This window comes from Solanum tuberosum, unplaced genomic scaffold (genome assembly GCF_000226075.1).
Source record: "Solanum tuberosum cultivar DM 1-3 516 R44 unplaced genomic scaffold, SolTub_3.0 scf00135, whole genome shotgun sequence".
NCBI lineage: Eukaryota > Viridiplantae > Streptophyta > Magnoliopsida > Solanales > Solanaceae > Solanum > Solanum tuberosum.
In genome coordinates this window covers 1,503,692-1,518,888 of record NW_006239059.1, presented here as the reverse complement: position 1 = coordinate 1,518,888, position 15,197 = coordinate 1,503,692, and the positions used below count along the sequence as shown (strand labels likewise).

The 15,197-nt window shown below is 34.3% G+C and overlaps 1 protein-coding gene across 2 annotated transcripts; it reads left to right on the top strand.

Annotated features, from left to right (window-relative positions):
* Positions 1-1,357: 1,357 nt before the first annotated feature.
* LOC102580976 (E3 ubiquitin-protein ligase RBBP6-like) lies at positions 1,358-14,730 on the top strand. 2 transcript variants are annotated; one of them, XM_006351561.2, is made up of 16 exons: positions 1,358-1,634; positions 2,102-2,189; positions 2,605-2,665; positions 2,793-2,905; positions 4,535-4,587; positions 4,686-4,755; positions 4,836-4,966; positions 5,189-5,344; positions 5,431-5,718; positions 6,160-6,204; positions 6,349-6,386; positions 7,381-7,468; positions 7,549-7,747; positions 7,884-8,015; positions 9,133-9,712; positions 9,900-14,730. In XM_006351561.2, exons 1-15 carry the CDS (start codon positions 1,466-1,468, stop codon positions 9,665-9,667), a joined length of 2,166 nt encoding a protein of 721 aa, XP_006351623.1. In that variant the 5' UTR covers positions 1,358-1,465; the 3' UTR covers positions 9,668-9,712; positions 9,900-14,730. The 2 variants fall into 2 exon arrangements, with proteins under 2 accessions (XP_006351623.1, XP_006351624.1); XM_006351562.2 differs by having other exon boundaries at positions 9,133-9,716.
* The last annotated feature ends 467 nt before the right edge of the window (positions 14,731-15,197 follow it).

The window sequence follows — 15,197 nt, the reverse complement described above, 5'->3', positions numbered from 1 at the left end:
ATTTTATACATGATACACTATCTGATGCGCGAGATACACTAATATGATGTACATTTTATACATGATACACTATCTGATGCGCGAGATACACTAATATGATGTACATTTTATACATGATACACTATCTGATGCGCGAGATACACTAATATGATGTACATTTTATACATGATACACTATCTGATGCGCGAGATACACTAATATGATGTACATTTTATACATGATACACTATCTGATGCGCGAGATACACTAATATGATGTACATTTTATACATGATACACTATCTGATGCGCGAGATACACTAATATGATGTACATTTTATACATGATACACTATCTGATGCGCGAGATACACTAATATGATGTACATTTTATACATGATACACTATCTGATGCGCGAGATACACTAATATGATGTACATTTTATACATGATACACTATCTGATGCGCGAGATACACTAATATGATGTACATTTTATACATGATACACTATCTGATGCGCGAGATACACTAATATGATGTACATTTTATACATGATACACTATCTGATGCGCGAGATACACTAATATGATGTACATTTTATACATGATACACTATCTGATGCGCGAGATACACTAATATGATGTACATTTTATACATGATACACTATCTGATGCGTGAGATACACTAATTTGATGCGCGAAATACACTAATCTGATGCGCGAAAATGAGGAATTTTGGAGATTTGTAAAATTTACAGGGGATAATGGTAATAAGTAAACTAAAAGGTGGGATTTCTGCAATTTTTCTTATTTTTATTGTGGTATTAAAATTTTACTATTTTCATGTTTTAATTAATGTATTTTACCTTTAAATCCTTAGTTAAAATTCAACAGTTACAATTAGAAAAAATTTCATTTCACTCATAAATTGATCATTGAAATTTAGTACAAGAAAGTTAATATAGATATCAACTTCTTAAAGAAAAAAATTAAAGTGGTATTTTAATTTTAATGTTTTTAGCTGTTCATTAATGCAATTTTCCTTTTATATTTTTAGTCAAAAATCATCGGTCAAACCGTTACAACTTACAATTAGGATGAAAATATATTTGTACAAGTTGAGGGGCTCCTTGAGTAAATATAATAAATCTTTTATAGAAAAACCAGAGAGTATAAGCCTACAATATACTATTTTGGGTTTTAACCCAAACGGCACCGTTTAAACAGTGTGGATGCATGCTTTTGTTGTTCCATTTGTCTTAATACTTGAATACACGTAATAAACATGCCGGTAACACGTGACCCCTCTTCTCTTTTTTCAGGACTCATATAAAAGGGGCTGATTTGTGTATTTTGTGTTTTCAACTTCCGTTACTCATTTTAGCCCTCTTCCTTCCCTCGAATCAATCGCTCTCTCTCTCTACACATATATATACAGATAGGATTTTACAATCGATTGAATTGGGGCTGGTTTGGTTCACAGAAAAAATGTCGATTCGCTTCAAATTCAGAAGCTGTTTAAACTTCGATTCTGTTGATATAGATGGCCGGACCTCTATATCTTTAGGAGAACTGATGTTGAAGATCGCCCGCCTGAAAAAGCTCAACATTGGGCAGGATTTCGATCTCATTTTCTCCGATGCCCTCTCCGGAGAAGGTCAGTCAATTTTTTTTTCCTTCTGTTTTTGTTTCTCCTACCATTTTTATGCACACCGGTTGCTTCTGGTGAACCTACACATGTGTAAGTGTCTGTGTGGATATACATATATGTTTCTGAACTTTTTTTTATTAATTCACAGCTATATATATCTATGTATAGGTAGTGTGTATATGTTCATACATTTTTATTTTAGTGTTGAAATGTATTTTTAATGTGTGTATCTATGTGTAGATTGTTTGATTGATTGATTGAGATAGATAGGTTGATATATATCTATATATAGAGATAGAGAAAGAAGTTTCCTGAAATTTAGTGACGTTATAATTTTTATATGCTGATTAGAGTAAAAGATATATCTGCATTTCTATTTATGTGTTTTCATGTGTGTGTTTTGTATCTTACAATCCACTGGGATTTACACAAAGTCTGATTTCGATCTACATTTCTTGTGCTTGTGGTTGCAGTATATAATGAAGAAAGTATTCAGATTGCGAGTGGGTCAAGTGTAATTATCAGGAGAGTTCCTGCTGGAACGACTCCCTCAACTGTTAAGTGAGTTCTTACTATTTGCAAATGCAAAATCCTTTTGAGAACTTTTACTACTATATGTCTTATTAGGTATTAGGTCGATTGAATTCCTTTTATAACTTAAATTCTCTCATTTTTTGCTGTAAAAGTGTGTTGTGAGGTTTTCAATGCAATGACTAACTTGGATGTATTGTATGAGATTAAATTAGCTTGTGAACTGTATAAAAGAAAATTGATGTTTAATATTGGATGGGCTTTGTATTGTTATCATGACATTTATTGTTAATTATTTTAGTTGGAGCACTATGGTGTCAGTCATGATTCTTATGCTTCGCGGAACAATGTATTTGTCTAGATACTGAGGTGCTTTAATAATGATCTGTCATTTAAGTTTGTTTCTGCTTTCTGAAGTCTCTCATATGATTTGGCACGGTAACAGGCCACCAATTGGTACCATGAAGGATTTAGGGTTGAAAGATGTTGATCGTATGAATCAGGTGGTAAGTGTGGTTACCATTTTTACTTGCCACACTCATGGTATCTGTTACTTTTTTCCTTTGTAGATAGTCACTTAGAAACCCAAAATTTATTGTGCACGAGTTGTCTAATATACTGCATATGTTACAGGATGCGCAAGTCAATGAGTTTCATGACTTTGGGGCTGACTTTTTTCCGCTGGCTGAGGGATTTGATCAGCAGAACTACTGGGACTTTGAGAAAGAGTACCTCTCAGGTCCAAGGTATATTATTTCTGACTTTCTCTTTAATAATTTGGAGTAAGTTTCTCTTCAGCAAAAGAGTATACCTCTGGTTCATTTAGTAACATTACTAAAGATTAGCCACCCCCCTAATTCACCACCAGGAAAATGTATTAGAAAGAATTAAATAGAAGCAGCTTGGAAAACTAATGCTTCACATATATGCTTCTGTGTACTATTTTAGCCACACTGAATAAGTAAGTGCTAGTCAGTGGATTACTTATGCTTTATAATTAAATAATGTTGAACTGAAAAGGAAGAAGAATGGTAGCTTGTTAAATCAATGTGTTACATTGCACACTCTTAAGAATTTCCTACAAGTATATACACTTTGTTAAATTTATGTTTTTTTCTTGTTTCCAGCAGCAGAATGATAATTTTACCAATACTTCAAGATCCCGAAAGATATGATTTATTCTGGGTTAATCAAGCTGAGTGACCAAATAGAATATTGTATTTTTATCTTAGGCAGCTTGTATAAGCTGAATGTTTGTCCCGTAGGCCATTTGAACATTGGAGAGGATAGGGAATGTGAGCAGTTTAATTGAAGCCCCAGGCATGCCAAAGAGGAACCCTTTGCTCCTCAATATTTGGCATATATAGTTTTGTGTGTTCCTCTTTTATAAGTTAGGTGAAAAAAAGTAAAAAGAGATTAGTTTACGACTTTTCTTCCTCTAAACTTCATAGATACCTATGTATGACTCGAGTCAAGTCTTATGACCAACATATACAAACTTTTGATACCAGTTAGTGTTTCTTGATGAAAATTTTGACTTACAAAAACAAAACACTCTTGCCCACTTTATTGATATATGACCCTGAAATTATTCCAAAGTGTTTTCTTCCTAAAACACTCTTGCCCACTTTATTGACGTATGACCCTGAAATTATTCCAAAGTATATTCTTCCTAGTACTATTTCTGAAAAATATTCTTAACATGAAACAAACTCAAAAGCCTACATAGAATGTATAATATATACCATGATTCACTATTCTCTAGTAAACGCAGATTGTGCTTTACACTTATGAAAATGGTAAAATAGTGATTGAGGCACTATATTTGGTGATCCTAATCATTGTCTTTCTATATAGTGTCTGATTAGCGATTTCTGCATGACTCAAGTTTCAGGAAAAAAAAGTATAATTCTTATGAATCTTTTCTTGGTAGCTGTACTGTTCGATACATTTGAATTTCCCTTATTGTTTGAACCCAAAAAAAGAGTTGGTTCGGATTCAAACTTGATGTCGTAAAACTAACATTTCTAGTAAAATGTTAAAGAGTATTGGTGTAAAACCTACAGAACCATACCTCCTTAAGTTTTATTTTAGACACAACAAGTTACAGCTTCATATTCCATAAGCGTTTTACATATTAGGTAATGGCTCATTCAAGATTCTTAACCTTCTCTTTTGGTAAGTAAGTTAGATTTTATTGCACCCCAAACAATTTCTCCAGTATAGAAAATGTGTACAAATATTAGTTGTAAGAGAGCATCCTACTCTGAGGGTGGCACCTGGACATCCTAATCTTGTCAATGGGATCATGCTAAATAATGTTTGCATGAATACACGGTTGGTGTGACTAATGTGATTCTCCTTGATACATCCAGGTTTCAGTATCAAAATCTTGATTCAAGAGGCTTAAATCAGGCAATCCAAAGAGGTTGGTCTTATTGTCGTGTATCTCTTGGAAGGTGTCTTGTTTTGTCTTTTTTCTTCTCATTTGAAAAAAAATGGTTGAATCATGAATGTTTATCTCAGGTTCTAACCATAGCAAGATCCCAACAAAGTTACCTGAACTAAAAACTCCTGATGCGCGGACATTGCACAAGTATTGCATTATCTATCTTCTATTTTAGTCATTCCTTTTAGCCCATAAGCATGCTGATGTTTGTTGTCTTATGGTTGAAGGGTGATACGCTCCAACTTTCCAGCTTTTCGCAATAATGTTTTACCGGACGAACTGAAATGCCCTCTGTGTAATATCTTCTCTAAGGATGCTGTGATGATACCTTGCTGCCAGCACAGTTTTTGTGAGAAATGTGAGTAGTATATACATTATTGAGCAATTTTGTCTATTCATCTGTGCTTGCTTCCATTATGCATTTGTTTCTTCTGAAATGCATGTTTCATGAGTATTGTATTCACTCTTTGCATTTGTCATTACTTACCAAATCTCTTTTTGAGCATATTGTGTTCTTGGATAATAATGATTTGAGCATTGAGAATATACTTCTACTTTTTCTGGATGAATGTATCTGCAGGCATTCGTCTGGTTCTTCTAGAAAAGGCGAAGTGCCCAAAATGCTCTTCTAGCAGATGTAGAGTGGAAGATCTGCTACCAAATATATCTCTCAGGCAAACAATTGAGCATTTTCTTGCAACTGAGTCAGAAAATGCTTTACGCAGACATGTTCCAGGTGAAAATGATTGCTACATGAGAATTGTGAATCTTGAATAGAGACTGGTAGTGAATGAGGTGTGACTGACTTGTTTCTCGGTGCAGATGGTGAATCTGGCAATCAGGTGAAGGATATTTGTTGTGCTGTAACTGTTGCGCAACGGGAACCAGAGATGCCTCATTCACCCTCAGCTACTGGAAAAGGATCCAATCAAGTTATGGTAGACCCACCTGTTGGGAAAAAAGTGTTGTCCAAGATAATGCAACAAATAGATGGAGGAAGAGGTCAATATGCTAATCATTGGAATTTTCCAAGTATGCATGATGACCCAGAATATTTTGAGGCTGAAAGCAAGCCTCTTAATTTGCTTCATTCCCATGATCAAGATGAAGGTATTAGCTCATAACTGACCATTTTTCCTAGCTATTTCTTCTGCATTTGTAACCAAAATTAACTTTGGTTTGTAATCATTACTCAAGATATTTGATTTTCTTTTGCAATCGGTATCTTACATAGATTTGAATCTAAATTTGATTGAACCCATTATCTATTCTTTTATCTAGTTATGTTCAGTAACTTTTTTGCCATGTTCTAGAGCATTGGATGTTTTAGGTTTTTGTCCTTACCTGTTATGTTGTGACAAAAAAATGTAAAAATGAACTAAATACTGTTCAAATTGATTTTCTCTTGACTAAAACAAGCTATATCACTGCTTGCTAAAAGGTTGAGATTTGTATTACTTTTTGCACTCCTCATATTTGCTTTGTCTACTGGGTTATTCTTTGTTTATATAGTGGTTTTGCTGTAGTTACTCACTGACTATTTGATTGCAGATTCTTCCATCAAGAAGAATACAGGCCTGTGCTGTGACACAAGAGGTAGGATTTACTGCTTTAACTGGCTCTTTACATGTGCCACTGGCATTATGAATTAATATCATGAACTTTTGATAGCTTAATTCTGGTTTTTGCTCATTAATAACAGATCTTTTATTACTGACCAGAAATCATGTCTTGATGCAGGTGGGAACATGAATTTTCCGCCTGCTGGTATTATGGAGGTACGGTACCACTTTTGTCAGCATGCTTAGTACCATTTTATTGTTTTTTAGGGTAACCCCTGACATGCAACCTGGAATCCAGGCTAAATTACCCTTCTGTCAGGGGTATATTCAAGCTAAATATCTCTATATGGGTGTAAGCAATGTTTATTATACAAAAGTGAGGATAAGAAAATATGAGAAGGAAATGTTCTTTCTCGAAAATCTGATCTTTCTTTTATATGTGAAGAACACTTCGTTTTAGGTAAGAAATATGCTATTGAAAATTCCTAAATGAGTGAGAATATGCTCCTAAATTGTGTCATTTATTGCAATATTTGACTCTGATAAATGATGCACCGTTGGTGATTTTGAAAATAGTTGGATGCACATTTATTGCTTGGGCTTGACATTTTACAAACATGAACAAATTATTTACTGTGCATGTACATGCATTCAAATATATTATAACTCTAAAGGCGCAGGACATTGAGATGCCTTGAAGTGTAAATTATGTGATGAATCATCAGAAACATTTGCAGTAGTACTAAGGCGTTCATTATCATGTCCATATCTTGGGACTTTGAGATGAGCTATACCTTTATATGTCTGCATTCTTATGAACTTCACCCTAAGTGTGTAAGATCCTTTGTTTGGTTTAGAGTAAACATCACACATCTTTCCTCAATTCAGATTTTCACATAATCACATTTATAATTCTCCCTTTAGTTTGTCTTTCTTTAAAGAACCCCTCTTTGGCTGGATAACTTTAACTTATGTTTTTTAGCTTAATGAATTTTTTTTTTTTAAAAAAAAGCATTACCTTCTTATCCTGGCTATGTTGGAGTTATACAACAATTTTTGGTCTATGTGATCAGTGATACCAAGATAGATCGCAACAGAAAGATATACGATCATTAATACTGAGTGGGAAAGAAAAATGATAAGTATTTACTTAGTCATGTTGTGGTGTTGGACCTATAGGCATAAACTGACGGTGGTTTTTGGTTCTTAGGACCCTAATTGTTACGTGTATGGTTCTCCTGACCATGTCAACAGAGTCTGTGCTCTTGCTTCCAATCCAAATCCAATGCTTCAAACAGGTAGACCTTTTGTTTGGTTAATTCACTTTGTAGGCAGAGCGTTATGTGTAATGTTTTTGCTTTGGCTGTGCTTGAATCAGGAAACCTCATGCTTACAGGAGGATTTCCAGCCTATTCATCACCTTACTGGAATAACAATACGTATTCCACACCACAGCCATTCGCAAATATGTATGATAATGCTGGAAATGCTTCATTTAATGCTGGTATGGTTCCCCCGGCACCTGCTTATGTTCCTCCTTATATGCCATCTATGCATGCTGGCATGCCTCTACGTGGGTAAGTCAGTTCTTCGTTTGATTAGCCTTTGTAGCTCAATGATTTCTCGACGCCGTTTATCTATAGATGAGTGTCCTTTATCATGTAAAATTCAAATTGATGCAAATGAATTTGCGACCTTGGAAACTTCTCGCAGAGAAATCATGAGAATGGATGGTATGGCACTTCCAGCTGGAAACAGAGATGATCTCCCATTGAACCAATATGAGTACATGGGCGCCCAGCTTGCTGAAGATAACAGGAGAATTCAGAATGAAAATATGGGAAGGTAATTTTAGCTATATAAATCAATAGTAGAATGCAATCGACACGGGTTTATTTGTTCTTGCAATATCTAAAACAGGAAATAGTCTTCCAAATCTTATCTCGCATTGATTGCTTTTGGATGTTAGCTTGACGTAATGCATTATTTGGAGTGGATGTGATGCAGTTTGTCATCTTTAGCTAAATGGTTAAATTAGTCCCTCCGGCCTCTCCTTTTCTATCGTCTCAAATTCTGAATTATCACATTCGTAAGTAGTTGCCGATTCATGTTAGCATGCATCCTTTTCCTTTGTCTGAGCACTCAAACACTGAGTGCAAGAAACAATGGGATCATCTGAACATAGTGCAAGCAACAATGGGATCATCTGACCAAATATATTTCGTGAACGTCTTGTCTCTTAGTACTTTTATGTGTAAATTGTTTTATGCAATTGCTGAATTCAAGATTAACATGAAATATCTATAAAAGTCAATATCTCTCTCCTTTCGTTGCTCTTAAGTATCTGCCTTGTTTTTGCTGATTATGGCTCCAATTATTGATTTGTCTTCTTGTCAGACGCCACACTTTGAGTTACAGCAGGTTTGACAACGGGTAAATATATGATTTTAAAAAATTGCTACTTTTTCCGAAGTCGGGTTTTGATCCTTAACAAACTTAACTCCACATTTGAGTGTTATAGGATATTAAATTCATTGACATCTGTCCTTGTGTCTAAACCACAATACATTTTTACTCTTGATTGCTTTCCAGCTGAAGTAAAAAGGTGCATTTCTTTTCCTTCAAAGTATATTACAAGGTTCTCCTTTACCACATTAATATCTGTCCAAGTATTCTAGTGCTTTCCCTGTGCCCCTCAATATTTTTGGCACAACATATTGTATGCCAGATAATTATTCACGCTTTCCTTTGAAAAACTTTGCTATTTCCTTTGTCCTTCTCTGGAATAAGTTGAGAATTTAGAACACAACATCAGTGAGTTTTTTATTTCAGTACTTGTCATTTTTCTTTTGCCTGTATCCTGCCTCCACCTTCTCATCCTTGTATAGTTTTCTTTTAGTTACTTTCTTTTTCATGTATTTCTGATTAAACTATGATTTTAATTAAAACTACCCTTGTACAGTGGGCAATATTGTCAAGCTGAGTCTAACTTTAAGGAGCATTTCCCAAAGGACAATCGAGAAGCAACAGGAAAGTTCCACAAGGAGAGGGAACCAGGTACAAATTGTTCTGAGGATCGCTTTGCTCGCAAAACACACAGAAAGCAGCTCAATGTTGAGAAAAGAAGGGAGAAAAGTCATCATTCCTCATCTGCTAGTAGAGACAAGGTGACTCGTCACTCTGACAGGTCTAATGATGGTTTTCCTAGTAGTTCTGATAGGCATAGGAGAGAAATTCATCAGCACCATTTTCGGGACTCAAGAAAGCGTCATGAAAGAGACTCTCATCATAAGCATATCCCAAGTTCTGCACTAGAACCTACTACACCTGTGCATCAGATGGCACGATCCAAAGAGAGGAGGAGTTTTGGGCATGATGCAAAGAACTCCAGGCACCATGCAAGACTCTCCACCGATGAGGTTCGTGACAACAAGAAAAGCGGCTCTTATGAAGATTGCAGAGATGGTTATCATCACAAGCGAAAGAGAGATCATTGAGAGTGATGAATGTGAACTTGTAACTGAAGTTGCACATACATCAGTGTAGGTGAACAATCAGCTTCCTGTTTCCTTTTGAATATGTACCTTGTATCAGCTTGGCATTGTTGTAGTATTGGTATATGGTCTTTTATATCCCAATAGACGATGGAAATATGTAGATCTCTGCAACTTATAAAATACATAGGTATTTTAGGATCTAATTTGCAATCTGTTTGCTTTGTTGGTACAGATCTGTAGAATGGTTGGCTTTGTTGATACATATCTGTAGAGTAACCGGCTTTTGGAAAGTACATCATGACTAACCCTGTTCATTTACGTAACTGTAATCCTCTTCACTTCTTTAGTGTGAGGTCTGGCTGCTAGACAAAGGTTTTAACCAGAAGCCATCTGGTTACAAATAGTATTTTGGATCATTTTATATGCTGCCCAACCATCGTTTTGGACACAGGTATGGAAGCTGATTTGAGGTATGTTCTCTAACATGGATCTAGAATAGGCTTTCTAATGCTTACTGCAATTAAGTCCTATTCACTTAATTTGGAAAGCCTATCACATCCGTCTAGCAGCCAACTAGATCGATCAACACATGCATAAAATGATAATTACCAAGATACTCTTAAAAATAAACTAAAATAGTATGATGACATAAATTACAATAAAGTTATCTTGCGATATGTTCGTGAGATGTAGAGATGCATAAGTGCTTGTAGAACCTTTAATGATTTCACTATCAAAGGGAAAGGGTAACTTGATGCACAAAGTATCTCAGGTTTGTAGAACCTTCCATGATTTCACTACCCAAGGGCAACTTGTGCACAAAGTATTTCAGGTGTGTTTCACCTTCCATAATTTCACTATCCAAGGGCAATTTGGTGCACAAAATATTTGAGATTTGTAGAACCTTTCACTACCCAAGGGAAACTCGATGCACAAAGTATCTCAGATTTATAGAACATTGCATGATTTCACTATCCAAGGACAATGCGATGCACAAAGTATCTCAGATATATAGAACCTTTCATGATTTCACTATCCCGGACAACTCGGTGCACAAGTGTCTTAGATTTTTAAAACCTTCCATGTAAATGTCATACTATCCCCAACGAAGTACTTGTAAGGACTTACTGAAAATACTCACTTCCAAATTTGTGCACTGACAATACACATGATCAATCATCTAAAAGTACTAGTGGCATTTGTGTTGTAACAGACCGTCCAAAGGGACCACCTTTACCTGCATTGAATCAACCGTTTGCTAATTTATTCTTTAACCTTCCAAAATGGCAAGATGGTGTTTCAGAAACTTCTCTGAACTCCTCCGGTTCCAACCAAAGTCACCAAAATAAGTTCTAAATGGTGGATATGACCTGTATGAAGATACAGTGCATGAAATTGAGCGTTTTAAGCTAAGATAAAGGGTTAGATTGTTACGAATTAAAGCTCACAACATATTTATCTTTTTTTTTTTAGTTTAAGCCATCACCCCATCACAACTTAACATATATATCTGAAAGTAAAAGAAATATTAAATTCATATCAACGTAAGCCCTTACTCAAAGTCATGATATCTCAGTTCCCCGACAATACTACATGCATGTCGTTTGACACAAATCTCTTTAACTTTTTGGCCTAGTAGTCAATAAAGTGATTGAAAATTCTGAGATTGTAGGTTCAAAATTTAGCAGAGATGAAAAACATTAGGTGATTCCTTTTATCTGTCTTGTCTTTAGTTTTGATAGACAATTACTTGATACAAAGGTGACAAATATCCTGTAGAATTAATTAGTCAAGGTATGTGAAAATTGTCATGAAAAGCATGTCTCCCGAATTTTTACGGATATCTAAGAAACTGTGGGTTCTTGCATGCATGGACGCGGTCTGTGAGACATTATTGTCGTGCTATCTATGTCATCCACGTAGTTGCTTGTACGGTGTACACATACAAGTACATTTGCTGTCAGTATTTAGGTTGAGACCATATTAAGTAGGACGAAGAGGCAACTGTGACCAACTAATGTTTGGGGAAAAACTTAACCACATCTTTACCCTAGTTAATTAAGTAAACAACATGTGCTTTTAATACATTTAATGTATTCAAGTATATTCACACTAGAATTTATTACTTAATCAGGGTAAAGAAATATAATTTTGATGTAATATTGAGTGTGACGTGTGTTTCTCCTAATGTCTCTTTTTGATACGATATGTGACATATGGTGCATGATTCAGGAAGGGCGGGACTTATTTGTGGTATTTATCTCTCATACTTCAGGAGCTTAGATATACAGATAGATTATTCCAGGCTTGCTCAAGAGTACCTGAGCTTTGCTTGATTCCAAGCCACTAGAGCTGTTGAAACGAGCTAGGTTTTTTGGGCTAGCTCGATCTAACTTGTGATTTTCATAGGGTTGAGCTAAAATTATTGAAATATTTAAGAACAAAGCTTTTTAGCCTAGACCTAAGTACGTTTGCTGGTTTGAGGGCTTGAGCAATGTGGGTTGGACTAGTTTGTGGGCCAAATAAATAAATAATAAAGTAGAACATCAAAATTAAGTAAATAGTTACCAGAAATGGTGGTTATGACCTGTATTAAGATACAATTCATGAAATGCGTTTATAATAACAATAGGTAAAATAAAGGGTCAGATTGTTAGGAATTAAAGCTCAGAAAGAAATGTTAAATTCATATCAACTTGAGACTTTTTCGAAGTCGTGATATCTCACTGGTCCGACAATACTGCATGCATGTTGTCTGACACAAATCTCCCTAATTTTCACTAAGGCGTGGCCATGTGATTGAAAATTTTGAGGTCTTAGATTTAAAATTTAGTGGAGATAAAAAAACTACTAGGTTTTATTTGTTTCAATTTTACTGGATAGAGTTATCTGATACTTGTTACGGATGGGAGGTGGCAAATATTATGTAGAATTAATCGAGTGGTGAAGAAGTTGGCACAAATTCCTCAATCATTAAAAAAAAAGATGATCTTAATTTTTACGGATATCTAAGTAACTGTGTTTGTTGCATGCATGCACATGTCCTGTGAGACTTTATTGTCGTGCTATCAATGTCATCCACGTACGTTGCTTGTGCAGTGTACCACATACAAGTACATTTGTTGTTAGTGTTTCAAAGAGAGTTATTGAGTTATTGTTAGGTAGGTTGAGACCATATTAGTGGGAGGAAGAGGCAACTGTAACCAACTAATCTTTGGGGGAAAACTTAATCATGCATCCCATGTTTACAATAATCAATTAAGTAAATATGTTACATGTGTTTTTAATACAATTAATGTATTCAAGTATATTCTCTGGCTGGAATTTATTACTTAATCAGGGTAAAAATTTGTGGTATTTAACTCTCATACATCAGGAGCTTAGACATACAGATCGATTAGTCCAAGCTTGCTCAAGAGTATCTGAGCTTTGCTTGATTTCAAGCCACTAGAGTTGTTGATACGGGGTAAGTTTGTACACCGGATCGATCCAACTCGCAATTTAATAAGATTGGGCTAAGATTATTGAAAATAATTTAAGAACAAAGCTTTTTAGCCTAATCTGAATAAGTTTACTGGTTAGTGGAGCTTGAGCAAGCTGGTTAGGCCGGCTTATGGGTTAAGTAAAAAATAAATAAAGTAGAACAGTAAAAATAAGTAAATAACAAGAATAACTCAAACTCTACGTTTACTTAAATCATCATATGTAAATATTACAAGTTAATATTTCAATTTATTATATTGTTATTCTTTAATTGTTTAGTTTGCTTTATTAATGTCTCTACTTGGTTTAAGTAAGTATATATTATGTTAAAAGTTATTTTGTTTCACATAGATTTTATGTTCACTATCATTTTCTTATATAGTTGTACTCAAGAAACTTGTATAGTAACATCTTCATCTTGTAGATATTTATCTTAACATTTTAAGATTAAAATTTAAATAAAAAATAAATATTTTTCTTAAAACAGTGGACTAGCCTGCCACGACGTGGCGTGTAATCCACGTTGTGGTGCATTGAGCTTAACCTTTTCTGGCTTTTACCAAAATAATAGGTCAGTCCAAGCTAACTCCTTAAATTTCTACTGATGGACTGAGCATATACCTATATTGATAGCTCTACAAGCCACTCCAATTGCTTCTTGGGGACACCTCCCCCAACGATTTAATGGCACAGTTTTGTTTATCTTCGCCATAAAAAAATAAAAATTATTAAGGACAAAGACACCCCCACAAAACCCTCGTAATCCCATACCCCAAAAAGAGAAAGCAATGGGCTCTCATTCGTTGTGTAGGCTATCGAATACTTGATAAAATTAGGTGGATGGCTAGTAAATTTTGATAAGTGGTTGGTTTTTAAATTTTCATGAACAATTTATGGAATTTGAACTCTATAAATTTTCATGATAGAGTTTGAAATAGGTATTATTAGTGAGATAGAGAAATATTTACGTTGTCACTCTTCATGATTGTGATTTGGAGTTCAAAAGAGGTATCATGTGAAAAGGTTTTGTTCGCTCTCGAACATCTTTTGAACTCGAGGACTTCAGAGTTCAATTTGTTTTGTCCAGGAGTTTGAATAAGCCTCGTTATAAAAGCTGCACTAGAATATATTTTTTCAAAAGGGATATATAGGGTACTATCAAATATATTTATTTTACATATACACTTGTTTATATATGGTGTATAAATTTAAGTATATGTATGTATTTTAAAATACACTATCTAACACTCCAGATGAATCAAAAATTCTGGACTGTAGTTTTCTCTTTAGAAAATGGAGGTGGGGATTTCAACAGTGTGTGTTGGCGTTTCACGATAAGAGTTTTGAACTCCAGTATACAATGCCAGATTTTCACTTGCAAGAGACCTTCAAACTCTTAACAGTGTGTTCGGATTTCCCTTATCAAAACTTTGAAATTTAGCATTGATTGTTGAAGTTGTTTTATGTTTTAGCTGGGCATATTTTTGTCAAAAAAAATTGTGTCAAGAGTGGCTGAACTTACTTTTATAATAATACCAATATTTAATAGTAGGTGTTGATAGCGTGTTTGGCTGGTTTTTAAGAACATAATGATATATATATTTTTTCAACAACCAGAAGAAATTTTCAACTTATAATCCGTTATTAACCTTTTATTGTAGTGATTATAGTCTTTTTTGGAATATGGAGAATTTCTTAATATCTATAAGCTTTAATCAAGTGAATAAAGTTGATAAAAATATATATAGATAAATGTCATAGTTTGTTTCTTTTAATGAATGGGTTTAAGGTGTAAGTTCATTTTAGAGATAAATAAAATTTTATCAAAAAATATATGAAGTATTTATAATTATTTATAAAATTAATACATTATATTAATTTGTTTCAATTTTTTATTCTACTTGTTTTCAATAAAATCAAACAAAATAAATATTATTGATTTATTAAAACTTAAATTAAACCAAAATCAAAATCAAATAAAAACTTAATTTATTTAATCAATTTTGTTCGGTGTTGAATTTGAATCTAGTTTTAACCATGAAACCAG